We start from the raw sequence: 16908 nt of genomic DNA, 5'->3' as shown, positions 1-16908 counted from the left end.
ACCAACTATTGCCAATAGAAAAAGTTTGAACTGTTTTCCCCAGCCAAACCCAAAAAGAATCATTCGACTGTTACACCATCATATTTCATCAACAGATGTGTGTGTGTTTTAATTTTTTTTTGTTTTTTTTTGTTGCCACTGTAACGTAAAACTGACGTACCTAGGCATTAGTATTAAGTTTCAGAACAATTTGACTAACGTTAATTTCAAGAATCTCTATTACTAACAAAAGAAAGAAAGAAAAAAAAAGTAACAATACACGGAAAATGTCGAGATTAGTAGGTGGAATAAAAAAGAAGGAGCCCCATAAATGTGTGTGGACACACGTAAACGAGTCGCCACGTAAATGCAAAAGAGAGTATTGGAAACCCGCCGGTGAGAGAGTTGAGGGAGAGAGAGTGTTTGTGTTGGGGAGTTGATATCTAAGGGAGGGTTTTGTTTGTTTAGTCTTTAGACTTTTTTATAGAATAGACACGAGAGAGGGCTCCCTCTCTTCTCCTACTTAAATTTTGCTGTGGGGTCTTTTTTGTAATCACCTAAATAAATAAAGGGAAAACTGGATTCTTTCTTTTTACGAAGATACCTTCCCCAGTTGAACTGTAGAGAATAAGCCTTTTAGTTTTAACGTTTTTATTCATCCTCACACTCTCCTTTTCTTGACCGTCAATTTCTAAACTCTTTCCAAATTTACCCAAGTAACCGATTTTTTCGCAGTCCAATTCTATATTTTCCCTTTTCCCAAGAATACATATTCATTTTTTATTTCCTCATCGCCATGTTAAAAAGTCAAATTTTTTTAACGAGAAATAAATAACAGCATACATTTTTTTACTACTCCTATACATACTGTAATCTCTTATTTTTGGCGTGAATTGTCCAAAATGAAAACAATAGTAGTGTTGAATCTAGTGAAATAAAATATATATGGAAACAAAGAAGTTCGTGGTGGTTTCTGCAAATGAATATACATACATTTGACATTTGTTTAATAACCAGTACTTGTATCTAAATATTTGACAAAATATGTTAAAAAAATTTACAATCGACTAAAAGGTAAAATAAGACGGTATGTTTAAATATCACCAGATTGACATGTTATCGTTGATGTTAAACTTTAAAATCTTACTTGATGTTCCCTTGTTAATTTTTAAATGAGACGAAAACAAAAATAGAAACAAAACACATACACAGTATATTTCGTTAAATCAATCCTTTGATATGGCAACGTCACATAATAAACTACAGTAGGCCCAACTTTGAAGCCCATAACCAATGATAAAAACTCTTGACTTCCGAGTCTTGCTTGCCACTTGCAATGTACATACATTTAAGAATGTACAATTTATTGAAGCAAAAAAAACCGGTTTTTACATTATATGCAGCTTTTGATAGAATGTGAATTTCAATTTGCTTTGTCCATTATTAATTGTAAAAGTTAAGAGAATGAAAAAAAAAAAAAAAAGGAAACAAAAAACACACACAAACAGAATAAAAACTATAGTGAACCTTGAAAACTCAAGTTAAAAGCATTGATCCTCAACATCAATGTTCTTGAACAACGCCCCTGATAATACTTAGAGCTTCGGTTTCTACGATGTGTACACCAAGGATGTGTCCCACGACTATAAGCCTCCCCAAGGCGATGAGTTTGCTACAGTTGTCCGCTCTTTCACCAACTTCCTTGATTTTTGCAGTAAACCCTTCAACCTTTTTTTTGATATCTTGCATCGCTAATCCCATCGCCATTTCATCTTCTTCTCTCTCCACCGCAAAGTCTATGGTCATCAGAATCGAAGAGATCCTTTCGCTTAGTTTTTCAACTTCGAATTTTATGTTTACCATCAGTTCATTGTTAGCTTGCGTCCCACGCTCCAGAGATGAAACCACAGCTCTCTGTCTCTCCACAGCCTTCTCGTATACCTTCCACATATTGTTACACCACATTCCCACAATATCAATCGGTGTGGTCAATCCAGACGCCACAGCACACAATACCGGAGGTGCTACCATCGCTGCCGCAACCACCGATAAGACGAAAGCAGCCACAAACGCAGTCACGAAAACCACATTTGACACTATCCTCCACGTCTTAAGATTCCTCTGTTTCTTATCGAGCTTTACTTTAAGTTTACGCAACTCGTCCAAAAGCAAAATCTGTTCATCGTAGATGGACTCGTACTGCGTCAAGAACTCGCCATCAAAAGGATCTCCCAAGGATTTAAATTTATTCAGCTCCTCCAACGTTTTCGCGTACTTATTCTTCTTACCCTCTCCAACATCCGTTTCTGCCTCGAACTGTTTCACCGCGAGTCGAATGACAAGTTGGCTTATCTCTGCTTTCTTGACGCATTTCTGGACAGTATTGCAGAAATCTAAGGTCTTGGAAGTACTTTTGAAGTAGACATCAACCAAAGCCGTAAGATCTTTGTTCTTCAGAACAGCTTCTTTGCTTTCAATGATGACTCTTACTGTATCTTGGTTTAGTTCAAGAAGATATCCGTAGACCTCCATGATTGACTCTAGGTTTAAGGATTGAGTCTTGGCCTGAGCATCGAGCGAGCTGAAAACGCTCTTGGTTCGCTTGTGAATCAATGAATCAAAGGTTTTGAGGGATGAGTACTTTTTACACGCGGATGTGTAAGAACTCAGGTCTGATGAGTATTTGGACCGCATCTTTGTTTGGATTGGCTTAACCGATGAACCATTGGTTCCGCCGCTGTTAGAGCTAGAGTTTCCTTTCATGAGCTCTGAATGTAATCCACAGAACGCCATTGATATTACTGGTGGAGCTAATCTGACCTTTTGAAACGCTAAAATTCAAAGGAATATTTTTAATGAAACAAAGTTTTAGGACAGAGTTTTGTCTCTGAAACTCCTGAATCAAATCAAGATCAGATGGAGATGAAACGAAGAGAAACAGAAACGTACCTGAACTTTTGATAGGAATCTTGGCGAGACACCTTTGGAAAATTTTTAGTCCAAGACAAGGAAGAGCTTACTTCTGCCTCTCTATTGACTAACATATATATATAAATACCCAAAATGAACAGTTCGTCAACCACTAAAACGGACACGTAATATGATTTGGTCTTTGTTAATATGTTTTTCTGTGGAACAAGCTGTCCATACGAAATGATTATATTTTATTTCTATTCCGGTTTTCGTTGAGTTTGTTGATATGTCAAATCAAAGTATCAACGCTCCTTAATAAAGAAGTTTTGCTATCCTTGATTTATCTTCCTATCATGTTGAGCAATGAGTGTAGCTCTAATTTTTATCTCTTTTTGGCTCCTACTTAAGACACAAGCCTCTGTAACAAAAAAAAGCAAGTAGTTTTTCTTTAAGAAACCAAAACGAAAATAACGAAGAGACGCCATAACTCTATATGATGGTCATATATATGTAGACATCAGTAGTTGAGTTTTGAGCTTTTATTTACACAATGAAAGACTATTCATTCTTGCCAAAAAATACAAGTTGTAGACACACAACACATAATACAGTCCGGATCTGACGATAGTACTAAGCCATAAGAGAGAGGCGCTAAGAAGTGAAGTTAGTCGCCCTCCTGCTTGATATTGATATCACATGAAAATATCCATCCTGCAGATCACATATTTCGTATCAGAAGGTGAAAGGAAGCCTAATTAAGAAGCTTTATAGAAGAAATAGAGAAAGGAAAAAAAGATGTTATCAAGAAGCAATGGGAAAAACTATTACCAGCTGCTCCTTTCTGGGGTGGTTGTTGGGGTAACGTTTCTTAATTTCCCAGAAACAACACGGCTCCATGGAAGAACGTCCTCTACGTGAGTGATCCTGCGCAAGTTTAAACATGTTGTGTGATTTAACCATTATCTCTTCAATCTTATCCATCATCTCTCTATCCAGTTCCTCCGCCGTCCTCATATTCTTAAGCACCAGCGCCAGATGCTCAATCTAAACAAACATATTTTGAACAAGTACCTGCATGTTATCCATATCATGGAGTAAGATATAACTGCTCATCAGTATTTTTTCAATCCCATCCTTCTGGAACGCAGCTGCAACCTCGCGTTTATTCCACAGATAAACCCACCATTTCCCGATTGACCCTATTGTAGCTGAAAATGCACCTACGAGTACTTCAATGGCAGAAGGCACGGGTACAATCATCGCCAAGGCTGCCAACACCGGAACTGTGAAGAAACCTATTGCAAACATAATGGTCGAGACTTTCCTCCACCATTGGATCCTTTTTAGTTTCTTCTGAAGCTGCTTCTTTAGTATCCTTGACCTATCGAGTAGCACTATCTGTTTTCTTTGAACAGCTCCATGAAGATTAAGCAGTTCGCCTTTCGCAGAAAATCCAACCGTTTTTGCTTCTGCATTTTCCGTTTCCTCAAGCACACGTATATATATGCCTTCCCTTCCTCTAGTTCATACGCCGATCTTATCACCTTAACCAATTCCTTGCCCAAAACATTCCCACCTCTTTCTTTCAACCATAACTGGTCCTCCGAAATTCTTGTGCATCTGATATCTTCACCGGGTTCTCTCTTGTACAACTTAATCATATATGCTATCAGCAACCAGGTTTCATACCCACAGAACATCTTCCCGCATTATTTTTAAACAGTCTATGCATCTCTCACAACGTGATTGCCTCAGTCCAAACTTTACACAAACCCAACAAAATAAGCGAAAAAGAATTCAGAAACCAAAAACTTACAAGTTTCCTTGCTGCTCTGAATCTGAACCTGAGTGGAAACATAGAATGTGCCTTAGAACAATAATCTCGAGAAGACACCCTGAGACTTCAAGGAAAGGATAAAGACCGAGTTTTGCGCAGGATTGTTCCACTGCAAATCCGGGATTCTAAATCTATGAGACTACACCCGAAAGAACGGATATAAAGTTTCACTTTCACCAAACATTTGAGACAACGGGTATCAAAGTGATTTACCTCATGACAATGTGCCGTACATTTGACATTTGACATTTGACAGCGTACAAGTCTAGTATCTAAACTGAAACATTTTGTCATGCATTAGCTCAAACGGTAAGAAAGAATAAAGACTACCAAAGCTTATCCTGATACTTGCTTTTGATTAAACTAAGAGGCAGAGTACCAAAAAAAAACAAAAATACAAACGAGGAAACCCAAAAATTATAATGGGCTCCCAATTAACGCAAGTCCATAAGACTTACTCTCAAGCACAGATACAAACGGAACCCTGGAAATTCGAGCGGAGTTTTCTCGTGGCTGGACACTAAATAAATAAAAAAAACCTAAATTAACACAGCGAACACATAGACCCAGCGAGGAATCCTAAGATTGCCAATGAACCCAGTGAACTTACCCGCGGTATCGCATGGAACCTTCGAGTTTAGCCGAGGGAGGAGTGTCTGAGATTTCTTTCTCAGGTAGTTTATGGCGGCGGTTTTGTCCACTGGGAAATCGTAAAAACCCAAATTTATCCCCAAATCCCAATTAACTCAAAAAAAAAAAAAAATCAACAAACCGGGTCTCGGTTCGACGGGACCACACCATTTAAATTACCTCTGCGTCTCTTGCGTATAACCCGGTTTGGGTAAGATTACATACTGTGATATAACACTGATTGATTCTGTACCAACTAGACGTAAAATCCAAAATTGATTCTCTGATTCTGTAGCAACCTTTGAAAATATATTTTCGATCTTTTAGACAACAATAAATGACTTTTGAGCTGTTGCTATTTCCACATTGAAAGACACTACTATCATTGGCGATAAATACAAAGTTGTAGTCCACACAAAGACAACATGAACGCTACGTAATCCGTCTCTGAAAAAATCTAAGAGCTTCTTCAATACGAAGCCAAATAAAGAAAGTGAGGCTAGCTAAATATATCAATATCGACTTTGATTTTTTTTTTTTTTTTTTTTCCAACTGAGTAATACACTACTGTATCTGTATGGTGTGCTAAATCTGTTTACAAGAGTTGCTACACAGCATTATATAATCGCTATGTGACATACCCACAGAACCTCTTCCCGCTTTATTTTTATACAGTCTTATGCATCATCTCTCACAACGTGATTGCCTCAATCCTGACCAAAACAAAAGTGTAAAATGTGAGCCAAAAAGATTCATACTTTACACAAACCCAACGAAAAAAACGAAGAAGAATTTAATAAACCAGAACTCACAAGTTTCCTTGCCCTGGATCTGAACCTGAGGGGAAACTTAGAATGTGCCTTAGCACGATTGTTCTCGCCAATGTGATATCTTTGCTACACTTAGCCGCGTTTTCACCCACCTCCTCGATTCTCTCTGTGAAGACATCAAACTTCTTGCTGATCTCGTGCATCGAAAGCCTCACAGCCACCTCTTCTTCTTTCTCCTTTAGCGCAAAATCAACTTTTTGCATCATCGATTCCATCTCAATCTTCAACTTATCTACATGTACCCGAATGTTATCCATGTCTTTCATGGTAACATAAGCACCTATCCTCATTGACAAAACTATATCTTTCTGTCCTTTCACTGCCGTTTCATACTTCTTCCATAGATGATTACACCATTTCCCTATTGACCCAATTGGGACCGCCAACGCAGCTGCAACCGCGGTCACAACGGGCGGCGCAGCCACAGCGGCTGCTACCACGGAGAAGATCAAAACAGAGACAAACGTTGTCACGAAAACCACATTCGATATTTTCTTCCAGTGCTTTATGTTCTTGAGCTTCTTGTCAAGCTTCCTCTTTTGCTTATGAAGTACCTCCAGAAGCATAACCTGCTGCTCGTAAACAGACTCGAACAGCATAAAGAAATCTCCATCAAACGGATCACCAGAAGCCTTAAACTTGTTAAGCTCTTCTAAAGTTTTGGCGTACTTATTAGCAACCCTCGGTTCCGCGGATTTGTTGTTGTTGGTCCCTGACGACTCCTCCATCTCAAATTGCTTAAGCGCAAACTGCAAGAGCATCTGGCCTATCCTGGCGCGTTTGACACAACTATCAACAGCATTACAGAAATCTAAGGTCTTGATGCTACTGTCGAAATACGCATTGACCAAACATGTCAAATCTTTGTTGTCCCACGCATCCTCTTTGCTTTCTATGATAAACCTAACGACCTCCTGGTTCATCTCGAGAAGACAACCTGAGACTTCAATGAGGGCGTCAAAGGACAAAGAGCGAGTTTCGGAACCAGAGGCGAGGGAGTTGATGACTCTGTTGGTGCGTTGGTGGAGAGATGAATCGAAGGATTGTAAATCAGGATCTTCTCTGCAAGCTGAATTGTAAGCAGAAAGATCTGCAGAGTATAAGGAACCTATGTCGGTTCTGATCTGTGGGAGAGGTGGACTGTTGTTGGTGGTTCTGTTCCTGCTCGAATTTGATCTGTCTTCCATGGTTTTGGAGAAGATTCCAAGAAACATGGACGTTTTGACTTTTTTTTTTTAGGACAAGCAGAATCCAGAACCGATGTTTTGAGGAGAGGCACCAGATAAAACAAGTGAAAGTGCTTGCAGAAACAGAGAGATCTAAGAAGAATCAGTACTTGATCTGACAAAAAATCTTGAAGGACAACAGTTTTTTAGTTGTCTTGTCGGAGGCTGGAATTAAAAAGTGGGATCGGATAGGCAAAAGTACCTGAAACTGGAAGTGGATCCGGAAGAGATAAGATTGAGCTCAAATCTTTTAGTTGCTTTGAGAGTCAGAGAGAGTGAAGAAGGAGAGCGATGGATGGATTGTGTGTGGGGGAGGAAGAAGAGGAGCGAAACAACTGAGTTGCCTCTGTCTTTGACTTGTCTTCTCTTTGATTTTCCAATTTGGTATTGGTCCCGAGTTTGACATGTTCCACTCTGCTTCCATTATTATTAGTCAAGTCGCATTTCTTTTTTTATTAATCATTCTTTCTTTTTTCCTCAACTTTATTATACTCTAATCGTTCCCCCTCTCTACTGTACCAACTACCAGTTGATTGTATATTTGTATTTTTATGCACTCTTCTTCTAAATTTTTAGTCTTTAACTACTATTACCATATTTATGACTATACCGACACAAAAAGAAATAAACTAATAAACTAATACTCCCTCCTATCCCATATAAATGTCCTTCTGAACTTTTTTTAATAGATTAAGAAAACAAATAATTTGACTGTTTTAACCTCTAAAATTAAACTAATTTATCATGTTATTTTTTGTTTTTTTATTCAATAAATTATTTTATTTTTTCTTCTCTTTATCTTTTTCTTTGCGACAATGGAGTCACAACTCCAATTTATTTTGGCTGCACGATTAGTTGATTAAGAAGCAGAGATTTCAATTCACTTGATTCCTCAACTGATCTCATCAGGGAGATAAGCAATTGGGGGTGCGAGCTGATTTGAAGCAAATCAAAACCAAGAGCGGACTCCATAGCTATTTCCAAAGCCATGGCTTCGGTCGATAAAGCTGACGCCGTGAATCGATGGGAGCTTGAACCTTCAAAAAGGGAGAAACCTAGGGCATCTTTGATAATCCAACCCAGTCCACAATTTTCTGTGGATCTGGTCCAAGCGGTGTCGATAAAACAAGAGAGCTTTGCTGGGTTTGGTTCATTGGTTGCAAGCGTCCGAGGTTTATGCAAATTGACAAGGGATTGTTGAGCTTCGTGGCAGGTTTTAGCTTCGATTATGGCTTTAAGGATGGTTTCTTCTTTGGTGAACTTTCAATCTGCAAAAATCCTCTGATTTTGTGCTTTTGAGAGGATTTATCGGCCAAAGTTTCCGTGGAGCAGAAGTGTTTGCGATAAAGAGACGATGACGAAGAGCTCTGTTTCATCTGTTCTTCTTACTCCTTTTAAATCCTCAGTTGGTACATTTTGCTCTGTGTTTTTCTCTATTGGCTTAAGCATAAAAGGGTTCTGTAGAGAGACTTAACAATGGCTTAAATCTTGATTTTTTGCAGGCAAAGAAAAGCAATACACCGCCTCCGAGTATGCGTACTAGAAGAGCAACTGCAGGTGCTTTGTTAGAAGATGAAAGAGAAGCTCCAAAGTCTATTTTAAAGTTGGCTTCTCCAAATCATGAATCAAGTACAGTAAGTTGGAAAAACCAGAGAAGATTTTCAGTCTACGAGGAAGACTTAGCACACTGAGCAAGGTTTGTATAGATCTGAATGGTAATCGATATAGTATGAATTCATAGATTCTACTTATGTAATCTCTCTGGATCCAGAGGAGACGTAGAAGCGCGGCGGCGAGTTGGTGAGCAAAGAGAGTTGGCAAGAAGGATTCCATCTGTATGACTTAGAGAGCTTCTCATTGGATTCTTTGATAAGGTTGTGATGCTTTATCAGTCGTTGCAGAGGTGAAAGGTATTGTCTTTGTATCCTCTTATTCTAATTCTGATTTTTAATCTTCTCATGTCTAGACCTTTGTTAATTTGGTTTCAGCATCTATAGACCATTATGGTATCGATGGTGTATGAAATTCACAGATTCTAATTCATTTAATCATTGCAATTTGGCCTTTTAGTATTCTTCCCAATTTCAATTAACAACTTTTACTAAATTAAATACCTCCATGACTACAATGAATAGAAGTGGAGGGAAAGGAAAAAAATTCATAGAAGAAGAAAGCTAATGGAGGCAACAATTAAAATTCAAATATTTTCACAATTCTTTATATTTGGAGTAACGTGAATTTGATTGATCATCTTCCATGGCTAACTTCGATCTAAATCTTTCACTTTCAGAAAATACAAACCATTCCTTTGATTTGAATACCATTCCAGCGAATAGTGATGATCATGATTCTGAATATGGAGGTTTAAGAGATGACGGTGGCTACGTTCTTGCGGGTGAGGAAACAATGGAAGCAGATGTAGATCCAGCTGTAACGATTATAGCATCATATGAAAGTACCATCGTTATCAATCTCAACGTCAATCCAATAGATGAATCAGTTGCTGAAATTTTAGAACTACATGCCGATGAATTGTATGAAGAAAATGAAGATCACATTGGAGACCAAAGTAAGTAGATTTTTTTTTTTAGTTGATTTATATTTACTCTTATTGATGTCAATCCATATTCTCCATTTTGGATCAGGAGCAAACGAAAATGAAGAAACTCAAGATCACTTTATTGGAGAACAAGGTTAGTATTCTTGTTAACTTGAAGAAGATTTTTTAAAAAATTACATCTGATCTCAAGTCTGAAGCTTTGTTTAGTTGCAGCTTGATGATGATGGTAATTTCAGTTTGGTTGTAGCAAATGCTAAGTTCTTCAACTAGGTTATTTTGTTAATCGATTTGGATAAAAAAAAACATTATGATTCATAACTTCTATTTTTTGTGATTATACTTGAATTTCTAGTTTCTTTTTTTAAAAATGGTGATCTGTGTGTAAGTAATTTTAGAGATCAAGGTTTCTAAAGGATACTTTTTGTAAATTGGAGATAGAGAAATGGATTATACAGTACTAGATTTGTTTTTTGAACAAGCTGTTTGGAGTAGATTTGATAGTTTTCTATAAAAGAAAAGTTGTGGGTATATAGATAACAAGGATTGTTATGTTGTGTCTAATGCACATACACTTTTGATTACAATTTGTTGATCTATGTTTCTACAATTTGGAGCAGGACAAAATGCAAATGTAGGAAGTCAAGACCACTTGGTTGAAGGCTAAGGTAAGTGCTTTCGTAAACTTTTTATATATTCTGATTTTAATTGTAAGTATAATGTAATATGCATTGTGATTTGATTATGCATCTGCTAATTTATAAAACAATTACCTCTTGGAGCAGGACCTAACGCAAATGGTAATACTCTTGCTGGTAAGAAAAGGAACTACACTAATGGTCAAAGGTGGGCAGTCTATAACGCTCTACTTGAAAGGAGTGTGAGAGGAAATCTGGGTAAACATACCACAAAAGAGGTATCGGATTTACTTTCAGTGCATATTCAAACAGTTCAAAGGATATGGAAACGAGCTAAAGACACTCTTGCTGGTGCGTCTGTTGATGTGTCTCAAAGACGGAAAAAAAGATGTGGGCGTAAGAAAATTCCAATAGACATACAACAGATCATCAATACACCTATATCTAAACGGACGACTTTGAGGACGTTGGTTGAAGCCCTTGGAATTAGTTATGGTGTACTTTACAGGCGTGTGAAAGAAGGTCTTCTGCGACGTCATTCAAATGCACTAAAACCACATCTCAGAGAAGAAAATAAGGTAGCAAGATTACACTTTTGCCTTAAAATGTTGGATCCTCAGAGTTTGAGTCACGAACCACAATTTATTGATATGTACAAGATTGTACATATTGATAAAAAGTGGTTCTATATGACCAAAAGAACTGAGAATTACTATCTACTTCGTGAAGAAGATGATCCGATACGGACATGCCAAAGTAAGAACTTCATTGGCAAAGTTATGGTGTTAGTTGCAATGGCTCGTCCGAGATTCGATGCTGATGGAAACGAAACTTTCTCTGGAAAGATTGGGGTCTGGCCGTTTGTTACAATTCAACCTGCAAGAAGACGGAGTAGAAACAGAGAAGCTGGAACAATGGAAATAAAACCAATTACATTTGTCAAGCGAGATGATGTGAGAAGAATGTTGATAGAAGAAGTTCTTCCTAATATTCGTGAGAAATGGCCTCGTGAGGATGTAGATAAAGTTATTTACATTCAAAAAGATAATGCGAGAACGCATGTGGATCCAAGTGATGTAGAATTCAAAGCAGCGGCATCCCAGAACGGTTTTGATATTCGATTAATGTGTCAACCGCCAAATTCTCCAGACTTAAATGTTCTTGATCTTGGATTTTTTAGTGCTATCCAAGCATTACAGCATAAGGTATGTCCGAAGAACGTTGAAGAGCTTATTCACGCGGTAAAAACAGCTTACGAAGATTATCCAACGAGAAAGATAAACCACATTTTCTTAACTCTGCAACTTTGCATGCAAGAAACAATGAGAATTGGAGGGTCTAATAATTATAAAATCCCACACATGAGGAAAGAAGCGTTGGAACGAGAGGGTCAGCTTCCTAAGCAAATTAAATGTAATTCTACTATAGTAGAAAATGTGAGAAATCAGCTAAGAGAGTAAGGTTTCCTTTTGCTATTTTGGTAGATGAATTATGTGGAATTATCTGACTCTTATTCAAATTGAATGTGGTTTGTACTTGAATTTCAATCTATATAGTAACCAGGAAGATGTTTTTCTTTCTTAATGACTACACACATTGTTCAATCACTTCATCCTTGTTTATAGTATTCCAGCGTTTAGCAAATGACATGTTTTGCAAGATGAACCGCTGCATCAATATCACAGTAACACTGCAGTTGATTTATTCTTATTGATTTCAGTTTTGACTATTTTCCCTTTCCTTTCTTTCCAATATTTGTTTCACATCAAAGGTACGACTGTTTTTTTGCAGAGAAGAGGCTATCCTGATGCCTCAACAAGAAGGTATATACTCTAATCCCATGTTTTTTGAGTACTATTGCAAATATATCTCTGAATAGATATATTCTTTCCAGGTTCTTGCGACTCCTTCTTTACTGCTTCCATTTTTTAGACCGGCCAATTTTCACTCACAGATAAGAAAAGAACTGAAGCAATGTTGCTTAGATGCTACCTGAAGCGTGAAATGCCACAATGGAGGTATCCTCACTTTTGTTACTCAGCAACCAGTTAGCAAGCTTTACTTGTCTTGTGATTCTTGTTTTCATCTCTCTTTCTCCTTGAAAATTTAGGATTTAGTTAAGTCCAAGATGCTATCAATGGATGAAGATAACTTCAAAGAAGCCATTGAAAGGTGTAAAAGATCATTTCTTTTTACGTGAACCACTTTGATCGCTTCATCGTTGAAACATTTGTTTGAGTCTTTTTCCTCAAGTTCAGTTTTTCTAGTCAGGTTTTTTCTGATTCATGGCTTCCTTCTCTCTTCGGAAATGTGTTCAAGGTTCGATGTACTACCTTACTCACTTTGCTGATAAATCAAATTGGTTTCATATCGTCAATCATAGATCTCTCCACTTATTTTCTCTTTTTCTTTTTTTCAGGTATGTGACCAACCTCACCCACTTTGTGTCAAGAACATTGTTCAGATTTTACATGTATTAAGGTCAGATCATGTTGCTTTAATTTCACTGTTTTTTGTTGCTTGTTTCTGGTATGGATATGTGAACCTCTGATTTTTCTTTTTTTTATTATTTGGAGAACAAACCATAGGATAGCTTATTGGTGATCATATAAAGAAGAAACCACTAGTAGAAAATTCAACAGCAAAATCTAGTAATAATATGAAAATAAATTTTATAGAAAGTTAGAATCATGTCTTGCATCTCTTTGTCAGGATGAATTTCTCCTTCCACAATGAAGCGTTTGTTGAGATCAAAGTCATGCACCACTTTTGGCTTCACATCAGTAATCTCCTTGCTCAAATGAAAGTCTTCTTCTTCCTTAGAGACTTTGTTGAGATCAAAGGCATGCACCACTTTGACATTAGTTTGCTTATTTCCATTTTCTTCTACTTGCACTGGATTTGCCATTTTGTTACTTTTCAGGTTTGTGACTAACCTAATATATATTGTTAAGTGACTCTTCATATTGTGTCTATTGATATCCATAGTTAATGCAGTATGTTGATGTAATATTTTTCAATATTTGGTATTTTCAATTTTAGTAATCTGTATTAGTTTAATTAAGAGTATATTAGTAATTTTGGTTGTGTTATTCCATTTTCCAAAACCAACAACACTTAATAAAAAAAAAAAAGGTCCCAGAACGACACTTATATGGAATCGGAGGGAGTAATATTCTTGGAGATGTTTTTTTTTTTTGGCTGCTGTGAAGAATATTAGATTGTTTATGGTTATGGATATGGATTCGTTGTGAACCCATCTGTTGATTTTTGTTAGATGTGTGTAATTGGGAAATGAATCATATGATATGATCATCGAAATTTTCAATTTTCTAAACGAGTCCCGAATACGAAATCATGTCCCTAAAAAGTTTTTACTGTATTCTATTTCTGGTAAAGGTACATGCAAAAAGCAGCAAAAGAAAAAAATTGTTTACAGGAACATACTTATAGTTTTTTGTTAATTTACTTAAACACTGAACGTTTCGTCGTTTCCGATTACACTTTACACAAACCCCTATACTTTCTGATATTTAAACGATTACCAGAGACTTAAAAGATATTTACAATTGTACCCGTTAATTGTACTTATTTTATATATATACCGTTATATATTGTAGTCATTTACACATGTACCTGATAATTTGGGATAAATACTTTTTTGTTTTTGCTATTCACACATCCACCCAATATATCTTTTGGTGTGATTCAGATGTGTTGCGATGATAAAGATCATGATGATTGAGTCGTGATGTATTTTCTTTTCCTAAACTTTGTTACCACACAGACATGCCCCATTGATTTATGGATTTAATCGGTGGTGACCTGACTCGGACATGCTCATATCTTGAGTACAGGAGTAAGGAGAAGCGGATAAAGGGTGTAAAGTTACGTTAACATAAAATATCTGGGAAACAAAAAAAGGTTGCAAGTGTCTGGCTAACACTAAAACATATGAAAAGCTTGTTGGCGAAAAAAATTGGTCTCAAGATTCAAAAGATTTTCCTCGTCTAAATATGGAGCTTTGGCTTACTTTATGCGACTGGAGAACTATTTAAGGGATTCTACTTATGGTAGAGGTAGACGAAGCTGAATACGAAGAAACCAGCCATCTGCGTCGAAGGGCAAACAATTAAGTCAAATATTAGCTTTCTCAATTGTACCACTATGTGTGTGTGTGTGTGAAAGAGACAAGAGGGAAGGATTTAGGGCTTACCGTAGTAAAGCAGGCCCCGTAATAAGGATACGCAGTTGGAATAAATCTCTCGTACTCATTGTGTCTGTAAGGCCGCACCGGAATCTGCAAAAGCCCGCATTTTTGCATCAATGTTTTTGTCTCAAAGTGAGCAAAACTCTATGAGATAGTTTGTTATTAGTTACTCACCTGCTTCGAAAGAGATAGTGTAGTGTAGCCTAGCTTTTCATATTCAACCTTAAACTGGAATACACCATAGACATCAGGAACCTTGAAAGAAGTATGAAACAAACCCTGCAAAATCGGTAAAAAGCAGGCTGAGGTCTAACTTCTAAAGCTGCAAGCAACTTGAATCCGAAAAAAAGATATAGAGGACTCTGCTTTGGAGCTCAAAAATAAGTCACCTTCTTGTCTGCTGACAAGGTTTTTAACACATACGGGCTCATCATGTAAAACTGAACCTGCACATCATTAGCAACATACGGCTCCCAGCTCTTTCCTGACCACTCATGTATCTCTACAGAAAATTCCTGCAATGAACAGCCACATTAAAAGCTTGCCACAGGTCATCCACACGAATATCATCTAAAGCACACAACTTAGGGTGAGTCAGAAGATGTAGAAGCCCTACCAGGTCATCCTTTATCCTGTATATCGCTGGCTCATCTGTTTCTCCAACCCTATGGTGTACAAGACTACCAGCCTGGGACAAAGAAGATAGGTTAAGAACATACTAATGAAACAAGCTATCATCTGATTATGTATAGGAGTGAGTAAGCAATTAACATCTGCAAATTTGATGGTTTTAAGGAGAGAGCAAAACAAGTGAAAATGACATGCATATACCTTCAAATGGCCTCTTTCGTGGAAGACCCATTTGCTTAGTTCAGTCACAAACTGTTCATTGCCAGATTTTTCGTATCTGGAAAAGTGTAAAATAAGATCAGTTAATCTTCTTTCAAAACGTAATGTGACATCTATCATAGTATCATTGACAAGAGAATCCTCAAAACTGTGTAGTTACGTATTGTTCGAACGACAAGTTTCACTTGACGAACTATGTGTCTACTTACTGATTCTGACTCCCTGCTTTCTGGACACCAGATCTGATTAACCTGTCTCGTGCAAATTAAAGTATTAATCAGAAACATCCATAAGTAGCATGAAATTAGCTGGAGGAATACCATCAAACATTTACTCACCTATCACTAAACAACTGCAAAGAGCCTGAGATCACAACCCTAGCATTGTTCCTAGCCTGCAGTTATAAATATACATCAAAATATGAGAATGAGAGCTCAAGGTAGTGAATGAAAATACTTTTCAGAAGAAGAGCGCTAACAGCAGCCAAAAAACATGATAGTTCAGGCTTCACAGGAACATCGAATTATCAAGGGGTACATATATCTGGTTACGGAAGAGAGAAAAACCTGCAAGACCGAGACTAGCGAAATTGCAGACCCAGTGAGCTGGGGGGGACTAGACAACTTTGAGCTTGGGTTAGCAGAATAAGCTGAGGGAGAGGCTGAAAGAACTTTGAAAACCTAGTAATGGAGTATGAGGCATAGATTAGCACAATTTAATTCCCACATCAAGGCATAGCTATTCATAAAAAACATTAATATTGTAAATCTAATCAATGGAAGAAACAGGTATCTTCTTCATTCTTCAACTTACCAGATTGTTCGTAGGGTTCAACGAATGTGCAATTCCTCTGAAGAGAACGGGAGCCTGTATAATTCATAAACCAAACACAAAATGAACTTAGTTTTCACTAATCAGAAACCCCCAAAACCCCAGCTTTTCATACATTATCTTAAATCCAAAACCATCAGAGACATTTGTGAGCATTAGTCACATAACTCAGCTAGAAAGCAAGGAAGGTACCTCGATTTTGGCTTTTCCTAAGATGACATCGGATTTCACTAAATCGTCGGCAGCAATCATGGTGTGGTCGCCGCCGTCAACATCAGAGACGGAGAAGCTAGTATGATCAATAACCATAGCTGAAGAATCCTAAGCAAACAAAACAGCTAATAAATCAATAATCCTAGGTCGCATTTTGTTCAGAGAAAAAAAAAAAAAAAAAAAAAAGATAAATCC

At 37.3% G+C, this 16908-nt stretch overlaps 2 protein-coding genes and 1 pseudogene across 4 annotated transcripts; all 3 read right to left on the bottom strand.

The window, feature by feature from the left end:
* LOC104762904 (UPF0496 protein At5g66670-like) lies at positions 1365–3007 on the bottom strand. Its single transcript, XM_010486304.1, has 2 exons — positions 2929–3007; positions 1365–2810 (listed from the first exon to the last, which is right to left on the bottom strand). The coding sequence occupies exon 2, from the start codon at positions 2770–2772 to the stop codon at positions 1543–1545; it is 1230 nt and encodes a 409-aa protein (XP_010484606.1). The 5' UTR covers positions 2773–2810; positions 2929–3007; the 3' UTR covers positions 1365–1542.
* On the bottom strand, positions 5718–7818 carry LOC104762902 (UPF0496 protein At5g66675). Of its 3 annotated transcripts, none has more exons than XM_010486301.2 (3): positions 7618–7818; positions 6172–7542; positions 5718–6072 (listed from the first exon to the last, which is right to left on the bottom strand). In XM_010486301.2, exons 2-3 carry the CDS (start codon positions 7401–7403, stop codon positions 6051–6053), a joined length of 1254 nt encoding a protein of 417 aa, XP_010484603.1. In that variant the 5' UTR covers positions 7404–7542; positions 7618–7818; the 3' UTR covers positions 5718–6050. The 3 variants fall into 3 exon arrangements, with proteins under 3 accessions (XP_010484603.1, XP_010484604.1, XP_010484605.1); XM_010486302.2 differs by having other exon boundaries at positions 6172–7508; XM_010486303.2 differs by having other exon boundaries at positions 6172–7489.
* LOC104762901 overlaps positions 14475–16908 on the bottom strand; it is a 3393-nt pseudogene continuing 959 nt past the window's right edge.

This window comes from Camelina sativa, chromosome 18 (assembly GCF_000633955.1).
Source record: "Camelina sativa cultivar DH55 chromosome 18, Cs, whole genome shotgun sequence".
NCBI classification, from domain to species: domain Eukaryota; kingdom Viridiplantae; phylum Streptophyta; class Magnoliopsida; order Brassicales; family Brassicaceae; genus Camelina; species Camelina sativa.
The sequence above is the reverse complement of the archived record's forward strand: the minus strand, read 5'-3'. Positions and strand labels throughout refer to the sequence as shown.